At 35.8% G+C, this 12,746-nt stretch overlaps 1 protein-coding gene across 1 annotated transcript; it reads left to right on the forward strand.

The window, feature by feature from the left end:
• Positions 1–5,191: 5,191 nt before the first annotated feature.
• On the forward strand, positions 5,192–9,747 carry LOC133871994 (O-fucosyltransferase 31-like). The gene is made up of 10 exons (XM_062309486.1): positions 5,192–5,484; positions 6,066–6,128; positions 6,267–6,348; positions 6,514–6,581; positions 6,739–6,827; positions 6,927–7,130; positions 7,688–7,958; positions 8,344–8,571; positions 8,695–8,892; positions 9,393–9,747. The coding sequence occupies exons 1-10, from the start codon at positions 5,362–5,364 to the stop codon at positions 9,600–9,602; spliced, it is 1,536 nt and encodes a 511-aa protein (XP_062165470.1). The 5' UTR covers positions 5,192–5,361; the 3' UTR covers positions 9,603–9,747.
• Positions 9,748–12,746: the final 2,999 nt, after the last annotated feature.

Genomic DNA, 12,746 nt, shown 5'->3' on the forward strand with positions numbered 1-12,746 from the left:
AAGTAGTAAGTTCTATCGACAAGGGATAGAGATCGTTAATAATTTTGTTATTTTGATGGTTAGTAATTCGGGTAGCAATTGTGTTGGTCTATGATGGTTTATTTGTCCGAACAGGTCTCAGTAAACTCGCTTATCTATTAGGGCAAGTAGGTCCTATAGAGACTGTAACAATAGCAATTCGAGTAGAAAATTGTTGGGTGGATTTCATAAAAACTCCCGACAATAGCAGTCCGGACAGACAAATTGTTGGGAATTCAAATCCCGACAAAAGGACTAGTTGAACAAACAAAACATACGTTGTCTACTATTCTTGATTGAGCGATTGAAACGATTTTGTCTGGAAAAGAAAATTAAAAAAAAAAAAAAAAAAAAAAAAAATTAAATGTGTCTACTATTGTTGTTTGAACAGTTCATTGATTCTTAAGTATTGAGTATTAACGGGTCAAAATGTGCTTTGAATTATCACAAAAATGATTAAAATGTCACACGTATTATCTATTAGCCTACACCCATCAAATCTTAGGATCCTCGTCCTCAATGGACCTTTGATTAGGTGCGAGGTTTTTCTTCTTTTCTTTTTTTTTTTCCCCAATTTTTATTTTGGGGTTTGGAGGGGGCTGTTTAATTGGATTTAGTTGTGTTTGAATGGAAGTTCAGTATCTTATCCTTAATTAAAGACGTAATGATTTCGCTATAAATCCTTTTCCTTCTTAAAGCAGAAGTTCAAATCTCTCTGGCATTTTTTTTTCGGTTGAAATTACTCTTATTATGTAAGTAACGAAAATAATATGAATTGAATGAAAAATTGGTCCCAATGCTTTTGGTGTGTATCAAATATGTTATTGGGCTTTCTTTATCTTTTTATCTTTCTTCTTTTTTCTTTTTAATTTTTTAATTGATTGAATGAAAAGGTTACATGGGGGGATTTTTACCATTACTGATCCCAAAAGAAGAAGAAATGGCTGATTCTATAAAAGAAATAGGGGTGGGTTCCCCAACAATAGACCCAGCATAAACCAAAACAGTGCTAAAATATATACAAAGAGTAGGAAATGAGACAAATAAATGACCCGGTTCTTTTAAAGGCCGCACAAGGCGGTTCATAAGTAAAAGATGTACAGAATAAGGCAAGCCTGTCTATACCCCACTTGGGATCAACAACAACCACCCGAAGGAGGCTGAAGTGGTAAAAGCTGGTAAAGGTCAAAACTGAAACTACAATAAAAAACAGCACCAACACAAATTTAAATACAAAAGTCACCCCTAACAGGAGATAATAACTCTAATAATATAAAAACATAATGAAAAAGCTAAAAAGCTCAAAAACCTGCAACGACAGAGGTATACATGGCGAATGGCTGCACTGGCGCGTGAGATGGACGAAAAACCGATGGCATTGGGTAGCTAGGGCGTCGGTGAACACGGTGGAGGGCCGCGTGGAAGGCTGAAACCATCGTAGGAACATAAATCTAATTTTTAAAAAACCAAATCTAAGAACTACAACAAAAACAACCACTAACACGGGGAGGACGGCAAAAAACATGAACAGCGTGGTGGAGAAGCCAAGACACTGCAGTTGCAATTCAGAGTGGCATATGTCTTACAAGATGACGGATAAATCCTCAACAAAGGTGAGGAATACTAGAGAAATCTCTAGCCAAAAAAACAAACAAAGCAATAAAAGACAGAAAGTACAGGAAAGAGGAGGAGGGAAGAGATGTGGTCCTTCCCTCCTCCCTCAACCAGCTGAAAAAATAGCAAAATTAGAGGAAAATGATGAGAGAGAACAGAGCGTTTTGACTGTGTCGATTTGAAAAATGTAGTGAAGTTCGTTATTCCTATTATTGGGTTTTCAAAAGTAATAAAATTGATCATTGGATATGGTGGTGTAAAATCACTCATTCTATTCTGCTTTCGTCATGGAGTTGTTTACCATGTGTACAAAAAAAAAAAAAAAAAAAAAAATTCAATTGGTCCAACATTGTGCTATGTATTATTCCCACATAAGTGTTACAAAATCATCACATGGTACCAAATCAACATCCATCTATTTTAGTGTGTACGCATCAGCACTACCATATCATCATATCACTTTACACTTTAAAAAATAAAAATCAAAAGAAAAAAAAATTATTAAAAAAAAGAAGAAGAAAAGTGTGGCTACAAGGAGTGGTGGGTTCTTTGTGGCCCGCCCCCCTCCCTCACGGAGGTTACTAGCGGTGAATTCACACATTGTGATCCACCATGTCCCGTGTTGGGTGGGTCGCAGGGAACTCCCTACTTCTACCACCTCCGCATGGATTGCTATTTGCTAGGGGGGTTACCTCTCACCTCGACAACCCACACCAACACAAGAGGAGGTAGTCGAAAGGGTATAGGGTTGGGGATTGGTCATTAGTTAGTCCTACCGCCACTCCGAGCCACACCTTTATTTATTTATTTTTAAAGGTGATATAATGATATGATAGTGTTGACATGGACGCTAATTTGGCACTGTACGATGATTTTGCAATTCTTACTTGGAGATGGTATACATGGCACAACCTAACTGAACTTTGTTTTTTTTTCTTTTTTTCTTTTTTTTTCTTTTTTATACACGAAACAACGACTCACTGGCACTAGTAGGCTGAATGATTGATTTTAGAAAGCCTAAGGACCAATTTTATTGTTTTAGAAAACCCAAGGACTGAGTTCATACACATCAAAAGCACAAGGATTAATTTTGAATTTAACCCTTTTTTGGTCAAACAAGGTTTGGCATGATTAAGTGACTGTCCGAAGGTCCTTATCAAAAAAAAAAAAAAAAAAAAAGAACTGTCCGAATGAGTATTGTTTTTTTGTCCCCTTGGCCTTGTGAGCTAAGGTTTTTGTTCCCCCTGGCTAGGTTCCAGTGGTGGTTGTCTTCTCCAAGCCTTTAGGGCTGTTGGAGGTTTGGTCTTCCCGGTGTTTTGTATCGGTGGTAGCTTTGTTTGTTCTGTTTTTTCTTGGGCAAGCAGAGGATTTCAGATTCTGGCTTGTGGTGAAAGACGGATGTTGGAGGTTTTCTAGTGGAGATGTTGATTCAAAGCTAGATCTTGTAAACTCGGCTGGTTTTCCTTTCACAAGAACCCTCCTATTGCGGTCGTCGGGTTTCTCCGGTCACGATGGATGCCTGATGAGTTTGTGTGGTGCATTCCTGTTTGGTACGTGACTTGCACGCGCCGAGGGTTTTTCTTTCTTCTCTTGCGCATGTGAGTCACAACTAGCTTTTCCGACTTTGGAAGGCGTTGATATGGATCTAGAAGGTTGATTGTCGTTGTGGGGGCTCCTGGAGATAGCGCGTGCTTTACACGAGCCAGTTCCGGCCGTTTTTTCCGAAGCCTGTTTTCTGGTTGTTTGTTTGTGTTGTTTGTATATTCTTCTCTTGATTCACAATCTACCATAATGGTAGCTACTTTAAGCTAATTTTTCTAACTTTGTGGGTAGAGAATTTTTTTCTCTAATTACTACGATGGCCTTTGGGCTTTGATGTTCTTCGCCAATTGGCGTTTGTAGCTTATGTTTTGGTACCTTCTTCTGTATTTGGTTTACTGTTTGTATCTCCCTTTTGGGGTGTTTTCTCGGTAATGAAGATGGCACAATGGTTAAAAAAAAAAAAAAACAAACAAACAAAGCACACGTTTATGGGCCGCCAAAAGTTTTGTTCGTTAAAAGTGGATTTTGGGCCATTTCTAGACTCTTAAGTAAGAACAATTATTTGTGCGTTAATGACATGACGGGACCGTTAATTTTTTAGAACGGACTAGTAGCCTAGCAGGTACCACTTAACAGGTCTTACCAGAAGTAGCCGTTTGATAATAATCTCAACCATAAGGGCAAATATCGGATTTAACCCTTATTTTTAGAGCAAAGAATAATATCACATCCGTTATCTCACCTTTTTCTATTTCAAGAGAAATTAATAATATTTATTTTATGTTCTTGATTTAACATTAAAGTATTTAATGATGAATATAAAGTTAATGTCAACACTTTATTTTTTAAATTTTAATAATATAAAATCGTTAAATCATGATCATAAAATAAATAATATTTGTTTCAATTTGAAATAAAAAAGATCATTGTCTCATTCTACTCGGTTGATATAATTGGATCAACCAACCCTGATTAAAAAAAAAATTCAAAGACTAATGAAAATACCACCTCAATCCTCATCTCTTCCCAAAATTCCTAAGGAGGAAATTCATGTCTTATTCCGAATGCACTTTTCATGTTTTATACTACTAATAAGAATGTATTGGAACACCATTCGACTTTGAAAAATAAATCATTTGTATCTATCGAGAAATAGTTGCTTTTTTCTGCTCATTTTTATAAGATCAATTATGATACGGCCACCAGAGACATCTTCGCAGCACAAGAGATTCAACTGAGTGTTTTATCAATAGCTTTACTCTTATCAGCTCTCATTGTGAACCCATTTTAGGATAAGTTTTAGTTGCTCGTTTGGCAATCTCTCTAAATTTATCTCATTTCGAGTCTGTTTGGGTTTGTGATTTCAAAAAGTGCGATTTAAAAAAAAAATGATTTTAAAATGTGCAATTTAAAAAAGTGATTTTTAAAAACGCAATTAAGCATTTGGCAAAACCGCAGCTTGGCCTTTAAAATCGTAGTTTAGCCTTTTAAAATACTGCGTTTTCAAAAAAGCACCCCATTACCTGCGATTTGAATAAACATTTTTCTGCGTTTTCAAATCGCAATTTTTTAAAAACGTAGTTTCCAAATGGTTCATTTTCTGCAATTTAGTTTAAAATCACACTTTTTCTCTACGAAATCGCAATTTCAAACACACCCTTCATTTTAGAAGGTGACTTTTTTGATTATTACTCTTGCTCTTTAACTACCGGGCATCACACAAGACTAAATGATTGCCTCTACTATTTTTGAGATTTTCTCCGCTATTTCGGCTTCTTTTTGTTGAGAAACTCAAAAGGTCAATCGAAGGACAAATTTATATGTCTATCATATAACAAATTGGGTCGTGACTGCATTCTCATTTTTCCTCTTTCATTTGTAGTGGCAAAGATACTTCATTCCCTTCATTGTTCTCTAGTTTTCCTTTGAAATATGTACTTACAAATATAATAAATTAAAAATAAAAAATAAAAAATAAAAAATAAAAAATAAAAAATAAAAAAAAGAAAAAAAGAAAAGAAAAGAAAAGAAAAGAAGAACAGACGAGAGTTTTTGAGAAGTTCTGCTGCTCGACTCGTGCGTACAAGTTTCATAGAATTAAAGTTCACAGACTTTCAGACTAAAATCTAGGGTTAGGGTTTCAATCATATACGCCAAAGGCATTCCGTCACACCAAAACCTCAGGGAATGAAGCTCTACTTCAGCGGGTCCCAGAGAGCTGCTATTGCCGGGCTTTTCGTGGTCCTCTTGCCGGTTTTCCTGCCCAATCTGTTCGGCCCTCTGGGCCGTGCCTCGCCTTCAATGTTCTCTGTACGTCACTCAGATTATAGCGAATGATTAGTTTTCTTTCTTACCTGATTGTGCGTGAGAAGTTACTAGAAAATGCTAGTATTCAATGGCTTCGCAAGTGGTCTGAGCTCTTTATTTATTTTGAATGATTTAATTTCAATCGGGGGGGGGGGGGATCCGATAAGCTATATAGCATCACTGTGATTTGATTTCTCTGATATCTTTCTAAGTAATTAATGATTTCTATAAAGATTACAGTTTGAATTGAATGAAATCTGTCGAGAATAATAATATAACAAAATCGAATGCCAAATTTTCTCTATTTTATTGTTAACTTGAACTGCAATTTTTTAAGGAAAATTCTGCTTAAAACAAGTAATTTATGATTTCTGTAAAGATTACAGTTTGAATTGAATCAAATCTGTTGAGAATAATAATATAACAAAATCAAATGCCAAATTTTCTCTATTTTATTGTTAACTTGAACTGCAATTTTTTAAGGAAAATTCTGCTTAAAACATGGTCATTCTGGTTTTGATACAATTAAAACATGATTTGTACTGAAATTAATGAAGAAATTGTTTCATTGCATTGCATTGCAGGAGTGGAATGCTCCAAAACCTAGGCACTTGGCTCTAGTACAGGGCGCTTTACAAGGCCAAACTGTGAGTAGGTGTTAACTAATTAAGCACTTGATGTATTTCTGTTTTTTTGTTTAAAAATAAAAAAATAAATAAGATTTCTTTTAGGTAAATGGTAAAATTGTTCGCACTATGATTATTTATTTATTTTTTTTCTTTTAGTCGGTTCAACTACAGAGTAAACTTTGGTCTCCCTTGGCCAACCAAGGATGGAAACCCTGTGTCAAGCCTACAAATGTACCATGTGAGTGAGTGCTGAAAATAGAGCATAATATATAGGTTTGTCCATTACTTATTCTTGTACATGAGATGAAGTGTTGGTTAGGAATTTTTTCAGAAATAAATGTGATTTCAATATTTGGGTTACGAAATGTCTTCTCGTTTACTCATGTTTAATGTCTTATGTTAGTGCTGGAAAAATCTGGGGGGTATATCCAGGTGTTCCTTGACGGAGGATTGAACCAGCAGAAGATGGGGGTAAGTAACCAAGAATCTGCTGTAAGGATGTATCTTTTGGAGAGAATGGGAGAGAGACTTTTTGGAGAAGTTATTTATTGTAACAACTATGTAGCAAACTTTTTGCCTATGAAGAGATGTCTAAATAACTTCATTTTTTGTTTCCTGTTTCCTAAAGATCTGTGATGCAGTTACTGTTGCTAAAATTTTGAATGCAACCCTCGTGATTCCTCACCTAGAAGTGAATCCTGTATGGCAAGATTCAAGGTACTTTGTGAGTAAGATTTCGCCACCTTACCTGCAGTTTATTTATTCATTTTTTCTTTTCAAATAAGTAAGGCATTTATGCTAGTTGTGCTTTTGCAGTTCATTCACAGAAATATTTGATGTCGACCACTTTATTGATGTCCTGCACGATGAAGTTTCAATAGTAAAAGAGTTGCCTAGTGATTTTTCTTGGAGCACAAGGGAGTACTATGCTATGGGTATTCGAGCCACCAGAATTAAAACAGCGCCTGTTCATGCTACAGCTAACTGGTATCTGGAAAATGTCCTGCCCATATTGCAGAGGTAAGTGAATAACTAGGTCTTACTCTTGAGATTTAAAATTGTTGCTTTGGTTGGTGATTTTATGTCCTCCTGTTGCGGTTGTTTTGGGTTCCTGGTATTGTTTGGAGACTCATAGTGAGTCACTCCAACGGGCATTTGGCCATCATTCTTTTATTACAATGATCGTGCTAGATGTGATTTCACCAGAAAGATGGAAAGCATTTTTGCTCTGGAGAAGTTCTCACAGTAGGGGATAATGTGGAAGATTTAAGTTGTTGGGAATGTTGTTTTGTGAAACAGGATATTCGGTTAAGATATATAGAATATACAAACCTGTCAAGCCACATGTTTCTTAAAATACTTCATGCTATGGAATCTTAATGCCAGAACTTGATGATTTAATTGGTATCTGGACTTTAGCCAAATTTTCTTTGGTGGTAGTTTTGTTTTCCTGGATTTTTATGGAAAGTCCCCTTTATGTTGAGGTATTTTTACTGAATATTTATTTATTTGTCAGCGCTCTAGGTTTGCAATCCGAAATATTTTTTCAAATTTTTGAAGGGTTTTCTCTGATGCAGTTATGGAATTGCTGCTATCGCCCCATTCTCTCACCGATTGACTTTTGACAACTTGCCTGCAAACATTCAGCATCTACGGTGTAAAGTCAACTTTAAAGCACTAGCATTTGTTCCTCATATCAGGGCTTTGGGAGACAGCCTTGTCAATCGCCTCCGCTCACCTCCCAATAAAAGCCAAGCAACAAAGATTGAGTACCTTTTGGAGGAAAGAGATCAGATTGGGAAACAGAATGCTCAGAAATTTGTTGTATTACATCTTCGCTTTGATAAAGTATGTTCTCAATTGCTTATGGAAAACAATTTAGAGTTAATTTCAGTTATCTTTTTTGGACTAATATCTTATCAAATACTAGTGTTGGACCAAATGTACCAATGAAAGTTTCTGGGATAAGTATCTAGGGTCTTAGTAGCAGGTATTGGATCCAGTACAAAGAATAAGCCCCCAGGATGGACTCCTAACAGCAACCATCTTTCTAGACCATCTCAACTGCCTTTAGTATCTTTTGTTTACGTGAATTTGTTGTGAATACCTGGGACAGGGTAAAAGGACCACCAATTTACTCATTATTTAGTTTAATGAATTAATGATTTCCTGATGTCCTTTATGGTAACTCATCCTCATAACCTACCCCAAAAAAAACGTTGTCCTCATGCAGGATATGGCTGCTCACTCAGCTTGTGATTTTGGTGGGGGTAAAGCTGAGAAACTGGCTCTTGCAAAATACCGGCAGGTGATTTGGCAAGGAAGGGTCCTAAATTCTCAGTTCACTGATGAGGAGTTGCGAAATCAGGGACGGTGCCCATTGACTCCAGAAGAGATAGGATTGCTGCTAGCAGCTTTGGGCTTTGACAATAATACTCGCCTTTATCTTGCTTCCCACAAGGTTTTCATGATTTTTTCATTAAAGTTGAAATTCTGAGCAATGGTTTGTCAGATATCTTCACAGTTATTAGTGGAAACAGGTGTCTCATATTAGGGCTTGAGATTTGGATCAATGATTTTTTAGGTTTATGGTGGAGAGGCGAGGATCTCAACTTTGCGCAAATTGTTTCCACTAATGGAAGATAAGAAGAGCCTTGCCTCTGTGGAGGAACGGGCCAAGGTTGAAGGCAAGGCTTCTTTATTGGCTGCCGTTGATTATTATGTGAGCATGCAGAGCGACATCTTCATTTCTGCTTCTCCAGGCAATATGCACAATGCTTTGGTAAGTATCTCCAGATAAATTAATGTAGAATTATGTCCTCATGAAGATCATAGTAAGTCAGATTATCAGAATCATCAGATCATGATTTGCTGGCTTGCCACTTGTTATGGTAAGACCAATGGGATAGAGGGTCATGATATTGTGTCCTAGCTAGTGAATCCGGATCTTTATGTGTAATGCAACAAAAGCCTGTAAATATGCTATAAAATAATTGTCTATATATCTTGTTGAGTAATGTTATTTAGTGTGCTAGTATTATCTTGTCATACAACTTGATAATATGACTATGGCAGTAAAAATCAATCATTAAATCAACACTTGTAAAAAAAAAAAAAAAAAATCAATGACTGATTTTTACTGTCATGCATCCCAGTTATATGACAATCATATAACAATCTACTAAATAGTATTACTCTATAACAGTCTACTAAAGCATTTAATTCTTCTGGCCACAAATATCAAAATTCTTTTAACAAATGGGACTTTACTTGTATCATCAGGTGGGACATCGAGCTTACTTGAACTTGAAGACTATAAGACCAAACATGGGACTCTTGGGGCAGCTCTTTCTTAATAGAAGCATGGAGTGGTCAGAGTTCCAAGGAGCAGTTCTGGAAGGGCATAAAAACAGACAAGGGCAAATCCGTTTAAGAAAGGAGAAGCAATCAATATATACATATCCTGCTCCTGATTGCATGTGTCGAGCTTAATTGAGTCCAATCTCAGAGATTGCAACGTGACTTTTTTGTATTTGATGATTGGCTAGCTCAACAATTATTTAGGCTTGTTATGGACTGGCAAGAATATTGGTGGTATCCTGTTTCTCGTTTTTGTAAAGATTTGGCTTTGAACTCAGCGGGGTTTCTCTCTCTATCCCCTCTCTCTCTCTCTCAAGGAAGGCCATTCCCAAGCAATGAATAAAGACGTGAAATTCAATCGTAATGCAAAAATTAAATGAATCGTAATGCAAAAAAAATAAGAGGAAACTTCACTTAACTCCTTTGGACTTTCATTACATTTACAATTATTCACTTGAACATCAAAAACCTTAAATTTTGTGTATTCATTTTTCAATTTTTTTCAATTTTATACATTTGTTAGGATTTTTTGTTAAATCCTAATAGAGTGGTGTCAAAAATTTTAAAATATCCTTATTTTTTAGGGAAAAAATAAAACAAAAAAAAATTACAAGAATTTAAGCATGAGTCAGGATTCAAGAGAATTTATATAAATACTTAAGCCCAGGGGCAGAGACACTTTGAGCCTTGGCTGGGCCCTCCCATGGCCAAAGGTTTTTTCCAAAAAAAAAACCCATTTGGCCCGTGCAAATCTCAAATGATAGCTCCGCCCCTGCTTACGCCCGAATCTTTGAATTTTTTTATATAATTTTTAAAAAATAATAAATATTTATTTTTTAAAAAAAATTATGAATATTTTAAAAATATTAACAGCATTTAACAAAAAATTCAATTGGAGGGATGAAATTAAAAGATTGATATATTAAATTGAGAGTTTTTAAATTTAAAAAAATAATTTCAAAAGCAACTACATTTGTGAAGTTTCACCAAAAATAAATGAATAAATGTTTTTTCTTTTTAAAAAAATAAAAATAATTATCACATGTTTTTATAGCCCCAAAAGGAGAACCCGCCATAAGATAGTACAAATATAATTTTCTTAATCAATTAGAATTATTAATCATATTATAAGAATCGAGGTATTACATGAAACAAAAAACTAAACAATATTCATATTGGACAATTGCAACTTTTTTTTTTTAATTGAATAAGGAAAAGGGTTACATGAGAGGATTTTTTTCACTCCTGATCCAAAAGGAAGAAGTAGGGCTAAAAATCCGGTTATGATTATTGGTTATTGGCTAAAACCGATAATCGTAATTGAGGTAGTCGGCTGGCTAAAACCGCTAACCGGCTCTTGTAACCAGGTAGCCAGTTAACCAGTTTTTTTAATAACTAGCGGTTACCGGTTGGTACCCTGTTATCTGGACCGATAACTACAATTTTAAAAAATTGAGTCTTTTGTGCCCAATTTGAGTATTAGGCTTACTTTTTGGGCTTACTTTAGACCTTTTTGACCCTTTAAAAAGACATTTCAATCTTTTTTGCCCAATATGTTGGCCTAAGTTGGAATTGAAGTAAAAGTGTAAAACCTTAAATTTTATTATTTTAGTTTTTTAAATTGTATACACTCGGTTAATGGTTATAACCGATTTCAATATTTTTTAAAACCAGTAACCGCTCTGGTAGGGTCGGTTACCCGTTATTTCCAACCAGGTACCAAACCCGTTGGCCGGTTATCGGTTACCGGCTGACTTTACACCCCTAGGAAGAAGAAGTGGACAATCATGTAAATGAAAATGGGGTTGGCTCTCAAACAATAGTCCAAAAATAAATTAAAACAATACTGAAATAATTACAAATGGGTAGGAAATGGGTCAAGCAAACAACCTGGTCCTTTAAAGGGGCCGTACAAGGAGGTTACAAGGGCTAAAGATGTACAAGTTAAGACAAGCCTATTTGTACCCCAACTTAAGAACAACAACCACTATAAGGAGGCCGAAGTGGTAAAAGTGTTGTTATAATCTGAATCTAGGACTGCATAAAATAGAGGCACCAACACAAATTCAAATACAAGAGTCCCCTCTAAAAGGAGACAATAATCCAAGTAACATAAAATGATATAAACAAATAAGCAACAAAAAAAAACTCAACATAGCAACAATCGGGACTGGCATATTGGAGGAGGGCACCGGCGCGTGAGAGTTGCTTGGCGAAACGAGACACGACCGGTGGTGTCGAGAAGCTGGAGCGCCGGTGAGAGCGATTGAGTGGTGTGTGGGATGCTGGGACCATTTGAGGAATGTAGATCTAGCTTTGAAAAAACTAAATCTAATAGCTTCGAAACCGGCCACCAACGCGGGGTAAAAAATCGGCAAACGTCGAGGAGGAAGAGACTAGCGCAGTGGAGAAGCCAAGACCCTAAGGTTGCGTAGCCAGGCGGGATCAGTCATGTGAAACAATAGATAAATCCTCACGAGAGGGGAGAAGGGAGAAGGGCTAGAGAAACTTCTAAGCAAAAAGCAACCTAAGCAAAAAATTTCATAAAGGAAGAGGAGGAGGAGAGGAGGGAAGAGATGAGGTCCTTCCCTCCTCCTCTCCTCCTCCCTGAGCCAGATGAACAAAGACAATAGAAATATAGTATGGAGAGACAACGGAGCGTATTTTGAAAGGAATAAGAAACCGCGGACAATTGCAAATTATCATTAAAGATATGATTTTATTAAAACCCGGAGCATACAGAGTATCTTGTTTTTACAGAGTTTTCCTCCAACCTTCTTGTGCTAACACAACTTAAAGCCCACTTGAAGGCCTAACACGATCATGAACTCAAAATAAAATTAATGGGTTATAATTTTATATAATTGCGTTCCGTTTAATAAACGAGTCAATCTTGTGTCAATTCGTTTAATTCATAAGTAGCTCACATAATTTGTTTTAAATTAAATTAGATTTTTTTTGTAATAATTAAAAAACAAAACCTTAAAATTATATATATATTTCATTCAAATTCATATACATGTCAAAACGGGTCAAACATATCGTGTTTAAGTTAACCCAACATGATATATTAATTAAATGAGTTGTGCGTGTCATGTCGGGTCAACCCAGTACAACATGTTTTTTAAACGAATTCTACATAAAGTAATGTGTCATTAGGCTTGACAATTCGGGTTGCCGTGTCAACCCATTTAACTAATTTGATAAAAAAAAAAAAAGTGTAATTATCACTTCATAAATATGTTATAAACGGATTGATGGGTCATAAACGGGTCA

The sequence above is a fragment of the Alnus glutinosa genome, chromosome 6 (assembly GCF_958979055.1).
Source record: "Alnus glutinosa chromosome 6, dhAlnGlut1.1, whole genome shotgun sequence".
Taxonomy (NCBI): Eukaryota; Viridiplantae; Streptophyta; class Magnoliopsida; order Fagales; family Betulaceae; genus Alnus; species Alnus glutinosa.

Coding starts and splice junctions, on each gene's coding strand:
- LOC133871994 (XM_062309486.1), top strand. CDS start 5,362: ATGAAGCTCTACTTCAGCGGGTCCCAGAGAGCTGCTATTGCCGGGCTT. Junction 5,485..6,065: donor CCTCGCCTTCAATGTTCTCT/GTACGTCACTCA, acceptor ATTGCATTGCAG/GAGTGGAATGCTCCAAAACC. Junction 6,349..6,513: donor CAAGCCTACAAATGTACCAT/GTGAGTGAGTGC, acceptor GTCTTATGTTAG/TGCTGGAAAAATCTGGGGGG.